The following is a 12,656-nucleotide window of genomic DNA, read 5'->3' on the forward strand; positions in this document are numbered from 1 at the left end:
GGAATGATAGCACCAATTATTGCTAAGAGGTACCAAGGTGCATTACTTGATATTTATTATTAACAGCATCTTTTAAAGCAATTTTCATCCTAAGGATCTCAAAGCTTTTACACATTAATGAATGGAGAGCCTCACACGATCACTGTGAAGGAGGCAAATATTATTCCCAGCTCACAGATAAACGGGGAGGATGGGAATTCAATTACACCCTCAAATTTACACAACAGCTTAAAGACACTTTTTCCCACCAGGAAGAGCAGATCTGGTGACGGGGCCTTGCAACCAGTGACTCCATCTCCCTGCTGGGAAAAATTTGAGTCCAGAGGAAATCCAGAGGTTTGCCAAAGCTCTGTGCCAATGGAATCGAGTGGAACGTATTTAACACGGATGTTTTCCTAGGAAGGGTCTTAGCCCACGGCCTGGAAGGAGTTAAAGCATAAAGGATTGCCACATCTGGACAAGATCTGTTGCCAGGGTTAACTCACGTGGCTGTTTGGAATATTTCTGCAGGAACAGCAGCCCAGCATTCTCTTTCAGAAACCAGCTCTTCCATTTGAATTTGCCTTCCTAAACAACGGCGGCTTTTGCTTACAAAATTAGCTCCCTGCCCAGCATCCGAGGCAGGAATCCAGAGAAACAGCTTAATTTTTATCAAGCAAGTGCTTAAAGCAACTGTTGATATCCAGGGAAAGAAGGCAAACGCTCGCTCTGTCTCGCAGAGCCATTAAATATTTATTGGTCTTTCCGAGACAAAAATACAAATGTAAAGCTCGGCTGGCTCCCACCTCCTGCTGGGCTCAGTTTTGGTGACCCCTGAGCTCACGAGTTGGAGGGAAAGTTTGCATCTTACCGAGGAGAAGGGTTTGCTTTGGGATGGAGCTCTTGGGCTCGGTGCAGCAGCAGGTCCCTTCGGGGCCCAGTGTGGTGTTTGAGCTTGTTTGTTAACTGGAAATGGAGCAGGAGACTCTCCAGGCAGGAGGAAAAACCCACTGAGGGAATAAAACACGTTTTCCTGAGTCTTCACATCTCGTGCCTCCCGAGTGAGGCTGACTGGGATTTTCTGGCTCATTTGTTGGCTGCACAATTGGGGTTTTCTTCTCTTATGAACTGAAAAATCTGCATTGCTGATGAACTGCTGCGACAGCAGATACACTCTGGTCTCCCCTAATTGCTGCTTCTACATTTATGAAGATACTTATTGTTTTTCTCTCTTGAACTCTAATTAAAGCTTGCAGTGCTCTTGCACACACACCCCACTCATGAATATACATCGTGTTTTAAGTGAGACAAAATTGTCATCATTTTTTTTTGGTGTTCAACAGGCCTCTGCAAATGAAACGTTCTGTCCTGGGCCACCTGCTCAGAAGAGTGAGGGCTTTTCGTGAAGGAATCAGAGAAATTGGAATTTTGGAATTACCTGGGGATGAGCTCAATTTGCAATATCCACTATCTGCAGGGATCCTGCCTGCAGAGATCGTGGCTTCTTTGTGAATTTTCTCTTTTAATCAGCCTTGGTTCCCCTCTGACTTAAAGAGAGGTGTCTATCAGGTTTTCTCCCTTTTGTGTACACACACATACATATTTCTCTCTGAGTTGCTGCCTTACAATCCCCAACTTGACCTCTCACTGGCCATCCTCTCTCCTCTCTCGCTGACCTCTGCACCACAACGAAAACATAAAAGTCAATACTAATTTATAAGCAATTAAACAAACAGCAAACCTGTTGAGAACCTCGCTCCTGCACCCTTTAAACATGAGGTTATGCTCTTCTCCTTGTACAAGTGATTTGTTTTTTATTTTTTTTGTTTGTTTGTTTTCTACTCTTGCAGGGTTGCAAATATTGAAAGCATTCCTCAGCTTTCAACAACAATATCACCTGACTCAAAATAACTGGAGCTTCTTCCAGTTCCAAAGGAGAGGAAAATAAGAAACAGGGAGAATGAGCTCAGAACTGACCCAATGTCACTGTGCTGAACCACCTTGTACCCAGTGAATGACCATCAGTGACAGTCTTACAGCAAATGTAATTTTGGTTTTCAGGACCATTATTTAGCCATATAAATATTTTTTGCAGTGCTGGGGGGAAGCAGAGTCCATCCTTTGCACCGTTCTAGCTCAGGTTTGTCCCTCTGAGGGGTGGGAAAAGCACAGATTTCTTCTGGGACAAAAGCTTCTTAAACTCATCCTGCATCGCTATAGGGAAAAAAAAGATATTTCTCCAAGGCTGAAACTCCCATTTTTAAAATCATTTTGCAGACTTCCTTATTTTGAGCCCTGGCTCAGGTAATTCACAGGCATGGCCACCTGTCATGCCCCAGTTGGTGCCATGGGGCCACTGCAGTGTGGGATGTGGGGTGGAGGATGGAGGGCTCAAGGGCTGGAGGTTCAATGACAGGCTAAAGCACACCCTGGATCAGCCATGGTCACCTGGCCTAAAATGTTCAGGCAGCACAGGTTTGTTGCAAGGCAAATTTGGCAGTTTTAAAGATCTGGCAATAAATTAAATTCGAACACTCGGGGGAAAATTACCTTCAAATCTGTATTAGCTTTTCCTTCACTGGCAGTAGACACCCAAGACAGATTGCTTTGAACTATACAGGGGGTTTGGCATCTTTGCTCATGCACCAGAAGTTGCACAACCCCTTTTTTTCCCTTCCATTTGTACACAGTAAGGAAATTTTCTCTGTCATTTAACTCAATACTCACTAAGTGACATCACAGGTTTCAGAGAGTCTCTCCCTTAACACTAAAAATGAAGGACAAAACCAGCTGAAACCCTCCTTGTCTGAATCAATCACAGACCCATGGAATGGTTGGCTTTGGAAAGGACCTTACAAATCATCTAGTCCCAACCTCCCTCCAACATATTTAGCCAACAGGTGATAAATAGCCCAAGTTATCCCATCCAGGAGGGTCACAGCTCCTAGCAAACCCCACCATTTGTGGGTGACTGATGGTGCACAGAGCTGGGCTGGTAAAGCCTGCACGTTCCAGTTCACCTATCTTAGGGGTGTCTCTGATCTCCCCTCATTACTCTCCAAATAAATCACTCTCCAAATAAACTGAACTAACAGAGGCAGCCCACAAATCAGTTTTTCCTCTTCTCCCACACCACGAGGAGTGGCAGTGGTTTGTCAGGTTTGTTTAGGGACAAGATCCTCTTAACACATGCTAATGAGCCATTAGATAAAATGGTCCTTGACAAAGCCCGAGAGGTTCTGCCTGTTGTCTTCTCCCCCTTCAACACAGGCCAGAGTCTTCTGTGCTGTCAGACTAGACCTAGAGGGATCCCTAGAGGATGTGCTGCTGGCTTGGAAGCAGCTAAGAAGGTTCCTTCTCATGGAAATGAGATGGCAAGACTGAGGTGAAAACCCACAACATGCAGAGCAGCAAGTTTGGTTTTCGGGCTTTCCTCTAAATACATCCTGATTTGAACTGCAACTGTTTTCCATAAGCCAAACCAGCTCATGGAATGTGAACAATGAGATAAATGAACACTGAGATAAATGAACACCGAGATAAATGAACACTGAGATACGTGAGCACCAGTTTACAGCTGCATTTTGATAACATTCCATAACAGAAAATTCACACCACATCCACTTCTGAGTCCCCTGAAACACATCAGTGTGGCCAGGATGCTTTCAGTACTCAAATAATTTCGGTTTACTGAAACACAGAGCAAAGCTTCCCTTCCCTGCTCTTCCTGTTGATGTTAATATGACCCACTCGTGTGAAAATAAAGGTTGTGGGGCTTTGCTCCTGAAGCTGTCTGCTAAAAGTCTGAGGAACAGATGGTGGGAAGTGTTTAAGTAGCAAACAAAGTATTGCAGCAACATGGTTGGTTTTATACAACAGACCTCTGCAGAGAATAAGAACTATTTCTAAAGGTCAGCTGGGGAAATAGCACTGCCCTGCTACTCATTCTGCAGTGATTAGCACAGCCACCTCAGCAACAGCCTGCCCAGAAAGACAACAGGGAATACTGCAGAAGAGATTATAATGTAAAAGGGTTTAAGAAAATGGGGTTTTTCTGGTTAGAAAATGGAGGTTAATATAAAAAAACCCAAAGCTCGACAGCTGGTGGGATGTTGAATGGCTAAATGTAAGTCATGCCACGTAGGTTTTCCTTATTTCCAAAAATTGAAAGATTCTCAGCTTAAATGATTTATTTACAGGATGGTGGTGACAGCACAAATACTCAAAATATTTTCCAAAGTAAACCAGGACAAAATCCTCTACCCAGACTGGTAGCAACTTCCTGCAGCATCTACAGACCTGTCTTAGTAGGCACCTGCTAAAAGTTTGTCCCACTAGTCAACGAGTGCTGGAGCCATTTGGTTCAGAGTAAAGTAAAGAAAAAAACAAGGACACACACACAAAAAAAAGCTGAAACACCAGAATTTAAAGAAAAAATACCTCTAAATGTCAATGAAAGGGTTCTTCCCCCTATGAGTTTTGGCCAATGACCATCTGTTTTGTTGACAGTTTAGGCTGGAAGTACCAGCAGGTTGATCTTCTGTCTTTACCTATGGAAGAAATGAACCCCTCAGCAGAGAAACAACTGAATTTCTCTGTGCCCTCAGGCTCTCATGCCTAGACAGCAAATGAAATCCAAGTAAATTTAAGCCAGGTGCCCCCAAAACCTGATCTTGTTCATAAGTCATCATTTGTGATATGATTGCATTCAAGAAGTCCAGTCCAAAGCTAAAGAGGGTCTCAATGTCTCTTCATTCCCCCTGTAACAACACCTGGTGATTAATCACAGCACTGCTGGGAGAGGAACTGAGGAGATGGGATTTCTCCCAAAGAACTTCAAATCCATTTGAAGTCAATTAAACACTTAATGGAAGGAACTAAATGGACTAAACTTCCTGAAAGCTTGGCTTTTCAGGGCAAGCATCCAGCAAAATTACATGTGTTCCTTCATATGATAGAGAATATTCTCTGTCTAAGGCTGGTACTGGTGCCTGGATGCAACTTTTCTGTTCATTAGACAAATTCCTTGGGCAAACAGCTGGATTAGAGCTGAGGCACATGACTCAGCCCTTGTATCTTCTGCTCCACGCCAGTCCAGTCTCTCACTGCAGCAATTAGGAACAGAAAGCCGAGCAAAACAAACCAAAAAGTAATTTAGGCAAAGCTGGGGGGGGGGGCAATTTAAAGTTTGAGGGTGTAATGGATTCACGTCACGTGCGTCTCGGAAGCAATAAATCCTGCTTAGGGAAACGTCTGAGGGAAAAAAAAACCCACTGCCAGGCTATAAAATTCCACCTCTGAGGATTATAAAACAACAGGCACAGAGCAAACATCCTTTCCGAGCATAATGGGACTGTCAGGAGTGATTGACAGCGGTGACAATGTATCACAGGCTGCTGTGTCCTGTGCGGGGCTGTCTGGCAGGAGGGCAATTGTTTATTCTCTCCTGCACCTTGTGGAGGATGGAAAATGTCATGGAGGATAAAAATGCACCTTTTCTTTCCACCTGCCTTTATGCACCTGCATTATCTCAGCACACTTTTCAGTTTATGTCCCTGCTCCCCCTCGGATCCCTCCCCCTGTTGGGTGGGCTGTGGAGGTGAGGACTCGCTTAGTGCTGCTCAGGGGAAGGTGGTGCCTGACGTCAGGAACCTGCTGCAAACCTGAAGCAAACACCAGAAATGAGCAATCTGGATGCAAAGCCCCAGCCCTCACCCGGAGGGAGGGCAATGCTCCTTTCCCAGAGCTCTGCCAGCCCAGCAGCCACAGCAATCCCTGTGCCCGGGTGTTTTCGTGGTGAGGAAATCCTATCCAGGGCGTGGAACGGACGGAAACCACTGGGGTCAAGAGATCCTGCAGGTTGTAATGACTTCCATTAAATCACTGTCTTCCCTGGGCAGAATTTGAGCTGGCAGCCTATTGCTGAGGGGCTCCACACAGCTTATTACCTATCCCTGCGTGGCCTTCAATGCTGCTGACGGGGCTGACAGGTCAGCAGCCTCTCGGCCAGCCCACACCACAGCCCCCAGCACCATTCCCCCACCTCATTTACATCTCTCAGGGCAGGAGGAGTGTAAAATACACAAGGGAATGCCCCATTCTCCATAGAAAACAATGGTATATGGGAGATGAGATGATTTTCCCCCCCATTCCACAGCTGTTTCTCTACGCTGTGTTTACCAACCAGTGACCTCCAGCACAGCAAATTTCCCCTATAAAGCCACAGTCACTGCTACCACAGTTGCTTGTACATCACTACCACAAAACTAGGGCATGAAAATCAGTGAGAAGCAGAGTAAATTGACAAAACAGATGGGGAGAAGAGGTTCTTCCAAGAAGCCAAGGGAGAAATAAATACAATCTAATTAATGGACTGGGCTGATGTTCAGGAGCGCAGAGTCCACATTCTGACTATCCAAAAATACAGCTGTGAAATCCCAGACCAGCTCCCCAGTGCCTGTGTGCTGTGGTTTCCCTTCTCCAAGCTGGTGAGCATCCTTGTCATTTTGTCTTCCCAGTGACACCTTGCTGAGTTCAGGGACCTGCCCTTTCACAGGCACAAGCTCACGGTCCCAGCGATGCCTCCGCCAAAAACCCTCACAGAGCATTTTCCAAAGTGGAAAACTGTGTTGATTGGTTTCGTGATTCATCTTAAGCCAAAGAAATGACTCAAGATCAAAGTTAGATCCGTGGAGGATCCTTTGCTTCAGCCACATCTCCTGGTGTGTGTCCAGGCAGAGTTCTAAAAATGTCTCCAATTTCTCTCCATGCCAGAAGGGCAGCAGGCACGAGGCATCATCCCCACACCACCCCTGCCTCTGCAAAGTGGATTAATAATGGCAGGGAAGTGAGAAATGCCCATTAACTGTCCCCTCTGACCAGTCACTCCTGCTGGGTTAGCAGTCCAACTGATTTCTACCCAAAGTTTCACGTTGGATGTTCTTTCCCTCAAATTATCTACCAGTTAAAATCAGGTCCATGCCAAGAGAGGGGAGTGAAAGGGCCACGCTGGATTTCAGCTTATCTTTGTACAGAGCCTCACACAATCAATACCATTCAGAGCTGCAGGGCTCCATCTTCCCCTAAAACCACTAGCTGGGAAGCAAAGAGAGCAGGGAAGGGAAGGGAAATAATTGCATTGGTGATATTTTTTCCTCCTGTGTGATTACAGCCATAGGGCACTCTGCAGTCAGGGTTAGCATGGATTTATATGCACACATTGGAGGGGATATTCCTGTTGATATTCCTGCCAGACTTATGTTTCTTTCATTCCTCAAAGGATTTATTTTATTGGATTTTGGTTTGTTTTTTTTTTTACTGGATGTTATCACATGTTTAGTTCCATCCTTTTACTCACCACTACCACTTCCCACCTTGTCATTCTTTCAACCTGAAAATCCCAGGCAAAAAAACATCCTGTCCTTTCTGGGAAGGGTTCCAGGAGCATCACGAGGATGCAGGAGCACTTGACATTTCCCCATTGTTATTAGAGAGACTGATTAGGAGATGCTATCACAGGCACCTATTAATATGCATTCAGGACAGCTGATAAGGAGCAAAGCAATTCTCAGGTGCTAAAAAAAGAACTCCTGCACGAGGGGATTATCAACAGGTACCTTTTTGCCTGTATTTATTTTAATCTGCCTTCTCTCATGCCTGGCTATTCCAAATTCCTGGAAGTGTCCAAGGCCAGATTGGAGAGGGCTTGGAGCAACCTGATCTAGTGGAAGATGTCCCTGCCCATGGCAGGGGGTGGAAGGAGATGAGCTTTAAGGTCCCTTCCAACCCAAACCATTCCCTGATTATATGATGCTATTCCCACTTTCAGCACTGACTGTGGGAGCAAATCCAAATGCACAACCTAACCCTTCATGTTCTCCATTAGTTTGGGGTAAATGCAGCATAATTGGCTAAAGGTGCACCAAAATGAGACCAACACCACCATCACAGACATGAAATCCTGAGCACAGCTGTCATGCTTTGCTCCCTGTGCAATCCCACAGACCCCAAAGCCTGGACTGACTCCCTGTCCAAAAATGAGAACATAAAAACGTGTCTCACTAACAGCAGGGATTCCCAGGCACTTCCCACATGCACCACAATCCCTGTTAGCCAAAGTAATTAGGACCAAAGGTTTTCAGAGAAGATAACCACCAGGCTCCTATGGGAATAAAGCAGGCAATCCCCAGTCCTGGAGAGCTCAGGAGAGCTCAGGACAACCTCAGGCCTCCCTTGCCTGATTTTAGGCCTTGCCAGAGAAGGGAGAGGAGATCACCCCGTTTCTAAAACAACCCTCTCATACAAGCTGCCATTTTCCATCCAGGCTTTGCAAATAAAGACCAAAAGAGAATATAAAAAGATAAACATAATGAATGTTTCAAAGGGTGTTTTCTGCAGTCTGAAGGAAACACTGCAACACAGCAAAGTTACAGCGAGAGGGATTTTATGTTGAAGCAGCAAAGGCACAAAGAAACATCTGCACATCATTTCATGACTTCTAACTGGCACTTTGGAGCTTGGCTAAACCAACAGCTCAGTTATGAGTCTGGCACTTCTAAAACTGGCATTCAGCACAGATGTTTAGTGGAGAAATGATTTTCTAGTCAGCTAGTGCTGACGCTGGATTCCCTCAATGGGGTTATTGCTGTATTCCCATCAATGGGCACATTGCTGTATCTTCTCCTGAAATTAAGAGCGATTTTCAGCCCTAAATTTGAGACTCAGCCCCAGCACAAGCTGCACACTCCGTGCAATGAGATGTCCTTCCCACAGCTGCAGATTTCAGAAGCCAAAATCGGTTCTAAAGAAGTGTCAGGGACTAATGTTCTCCACTGTTGAAACCACACATAAAGATGACGTGTTCCCCTGCATCCCTGCAGTGTGCCCTCCTAACAGATGGGAGCTCACTGATTCCTTACCTGTGCATCCATCAGGAGGTGCCTCATCAGCATCATGGCACTTTTCAGAGATTCCTTCTCGCTGGGCAAAAAGGCTTCTTCCTCCTCATCCAGGGTTTTTGACTTGTTGACAATAAAATGGGAGATCTGGTCGTTCAAGGAATGCAGCGACTCAACGGCTGTGGAGACAGAGAGGGGGAGCAAAAGAGGAGTGAAACCATGCTGGAGGGGGCTGACATAGTTTTCTCAGTTTGAGATGAGAAAGTGTAGCTGGAATTTGGTCCCCATTGCCTCCCTTGGCCTCCCTCCTGACAGGACCAGCCAAGGCATCATAAAGACCAGTGGGTGAGGCCCTGAGCACCCTGGTCTAGTGGGAAGTGTCCCTGCTCATTGCAGGGGGGTGTTGGAATGAGATGGTCTTTAAGGTCCCTTCCAACCCAAACCACTCTAGGATTCTATGGTGATGTTTCTAAGCTCAAGTAACAGGCCATGGCTAGATAAAAATAAGAAAATTATTTTTAAGAGTCAGTCTCTCTACTTTCAGCCCATAGAGCTGCTCCTTCTGATGTGCAGGGACCCAGAACTTCAGACTACATGAAAGGTAGAAGCTGGAAAAATTGGCTTTTTATTAGCTAGGGTAGGAGTGAGCAAGACCAACAACTAAAATATTGCTCATTTTCTTCCTTCACGATTATCAGTATTTGAATTACTGTTAATCTTTTAAATTCCCCTTCATGTGGTCAAACCCCAGGTACTATATGTGAGATTCTGCTCCCAGTCATGCACATCAGAAATCACCACATCCACAGCTCATAGAAATCCCCCTGCAACATCATACACTTTATGGAGCTGCAATTTATATATGAACCCATGGCCAAATTTATTTCTGCCCAGCGAAGAGCTTTGGGTTTCTACAGATTTGAAAAAACCTTCCCTGCAATTTGCTTTTCAACCCTCACAAGTTTGGAGGTTTCATTTTTACTGTCGGATCATTAAATAAATGAGGCTCAAATAATTCTTGATCATATTTTCTCTCTGCTGGTGGCTCAGGCAGTGGAACCCTTTGATAATCTCGTGGCTCAGAGTAACACATCACTGTCACACACTGAACATCCTGCAAATCCTGGCTTGCTCAGGCTGTTTATGAATAAGGCAATGTGTTATTTAGGAGTCTCTGACAAAGTGATTTTAAGAACACAAGGCAATTGCAATATACTCGACCTAGTTCTGTCTAAAGAAGATCTTAGAACAAAATTTGAAGTAGTAAAGATTAGCCAGAAACTGCTTGTTGAGGAACAAATCTTCCCCAGACAAAAGAGCCATAACAAATCACAGGTATGTCTCCAAAATTCAGGAGGGAAAGAGCTGAATCCTCCTTACTGAGAGGGTTTATCTTTTATTTAAAACAATAAAATAAAATCTGTGCCTTACAGTGTCTTGGTGAGGGTCTGGGGGGGACTGGGGGGATTCCTCACATGCAGGGTGTTCATGTACCTCCTCACTAATAGAAAAGGTGTTGGAGGCTCACCCTGATGGATGGGTCCATTTTCAACCACACCATAAATCATACCATGAATCATGGAATGGTTTGGGCTGGATGGGACCTTAAAGCTCACCCCATTCCACCCCCTGCCATGGCCAGGGACATCTTTCACTGGCCCAGGTGGCTCCAAGCCCTGTTCAACCTGGCCTTGGACAATTCCAGGGATGGGGCAGCCACAGCTTCTCTGGGCAGCCCATGCCAGTGGCATAATAATTTGGCTGATGGGTGGGGCTCCTGTACATCACAGTGTTGTCCATCACAAGCCAGGCCACCCTCCTGCTTGTGAGCCAAATATCTCCTGCTCATGGGTCACTGCACGTGAAGCTGAGGTGTCCCAGGGTGATGCTCTGCAGAGGACATGGATTTTTGGGGAGCAGCGTAAAGGGGATGGAAACCACGTGCAGCTGAGCTTCTCCAAGTAACCATAAAAAAATCATTTTGTAATCATATGCCCTCCCACCAACCAACATTGCTGAGCCCCAGGAAGCTGCAGGTTTTCCATGCAGGAGAGCAGCAGGTACCTGGCTGCACACAGGCAGCAGTGGGTTTGATTTTCTTATCACTCCTGGACTGAACCAGCATCTCTATCAGACACATCAGCCCTGAAAGCCACATTCCCAGCACTAATGCACAAGTATTGATTCATCCCACCCTCTCTGACCAACAAAGAATTGAGGACAGATCATTCTTTTTATACTCTGAAATTTTGGCTGGAGCCCTAAACCCACATCTGCTTCCAGTAATACAAATGTATAGCAGAGTTCTCCTCCTCGAGCTGATGGCCACCTTCCAGATTTACACTGACTGGTACATGGAGCCTTTCTCCCAGGCTTTCTGATTTTAAAGTAATTCAAAACAAACTAAATTACATTATCCTAAGTTATTCCAACCTCCTTATCTGAGACAAGAGCTCTACATTCTCCAGTATTTCCTCCCTTACTCTTTGGAGTTGCTCTCACTCTTTGCTCTGTTGGAGCAACATGTGGCACATGAAGCTCAGGGGGGGCAAATGCTTCTCTCATTTTTCATTCTCTAGGTTCAGAGAGTTGCCAGGGAAATTAGAAGAAATATTTCCCAGTAAGAATGTGGGAAAAGCAGATCAGTATTGACTTGAGCTGGTTTTTATAGGGATCTGCCACGGGGCTGTGTTTAAACTCTGTTTAGCAAAACAAATCTTTTCCCATGAACACAATGGAAACTGTATTGGAAAATAAAATCCTCTGAGTCTTCCTCATGAAAGTAAAAGAAGCATTTCCAAACCTCCAGCCTACACACAAAGTGAAAACAAAGAAAGCTGAAAGACCAAACCATTCCTGACACTGGTTTCTGGAAGTCCTGTCTCAGTCTGCAAAACTGCTTCCAAAGGGCCCTTCTCATAAGCAGAAGAAATTTTATGTTTCTCATTTATTTCAAGAGAAATTTCCTGCCTTTTGCCCTCTAAAAATCTAAGGGAGAAGGATAATGAGGCAAACCCTCCATCCCTCACAACGTTACAGCTCAAACATTTCTGCTGAGCAGCACTTTCACTAACCCAGACAAATAGATAAGATTCCTTTTTAAAGAAAAAAAAATTACGGACCTCAGTTATAAACACAGGTCTGTTCAGTGGAGATTAAAAGATACTTCTTGATCCCCTGAAAAGAAAAAAAAAAAAAAAACCAGAAAAAAATAAAAAATGAGGATGACACTTTTCCCTCCTTGTATCATTCCTCTTGGCTCGAGGTCGGTAACACATCACTGACTCTGCAAGCAAGACAACCAGCTAAATAAAAATTACAACTATCAAAGTCCTGTCAGCACCCCAGCTTCTCCCATTCCAATTTCACCATTTCCTCACTGCAAGGAACAATTTCAAGGGGTGAAGGAACCGTAACAACCCTCTGTTAGTGCTTTGACGTCACCTACGAGAGGAGAGCAAATAATCTCTCTGGGAGGCGGCGGCTCTCCCTGCTGCTCTTCGAGATGATGTGCTGTGCTGGCGTGGTCAGGTGAGGACCATTTGCCACCCCCAGGAGAGAGAATGGGTCAACAGAGTTGGTTTTTTTGCAGGGCAGAATCACCAGAGCCTGAAGGACGTGCAGGGGAGAAAGGAAATTGCTTTTCGTCGGAGACGAGGGAAAAATTATACTCGCGCCAAAAACTCATTCAAGGAAGAGGCTGAAGCAATAAAGTTGTTCCAGGAGACCCCATTTTATACACTCCAGATACTGCCCAGATGAGCACAAAATAAAATAAAG

The 12,656-nt window shown here is 45.1% G+C and overlaps 1 protein-coding gene across 1 annotated transcript in view; it reads right to left on the reverse strand.

Annotated features, from left to right (window-relative positions):
- KAZN (kazrin, periplakin interacting protein) overlaps positions 1–12,656 on the reverse strand; it is a 201,271-nt gene that overhangs the window by 144,526 nt on the left and 44,089 nt on the right. Inside the window, exon 2 of the mRNA XM_032709069.1 lies at positions 8,898–9,055. Within this exon, the coding sequence (XP_032564960.1) occupies positions 8,898–9,055 (158 nt within the window). The remainder of the gene's footprint in view (positions 1–8,897; positions 9,056–12,656) is intronic.

Source organism: Chiroxiphia lanceolata, chromosome 22, assembly GCF_009829145.1.
Source record: "Chiroxiphia lanceolata isolate bChiLan1 chromosome 22, bChiLan1.pri, whole genome shotgun sequence".
Taxonomy (NCBI): Eukaryota; Metazoa; Chordata; class Aves; order Passeriformes; family Pipridae; genus Chiroxiphia; species Chiroxiphia lanceolata.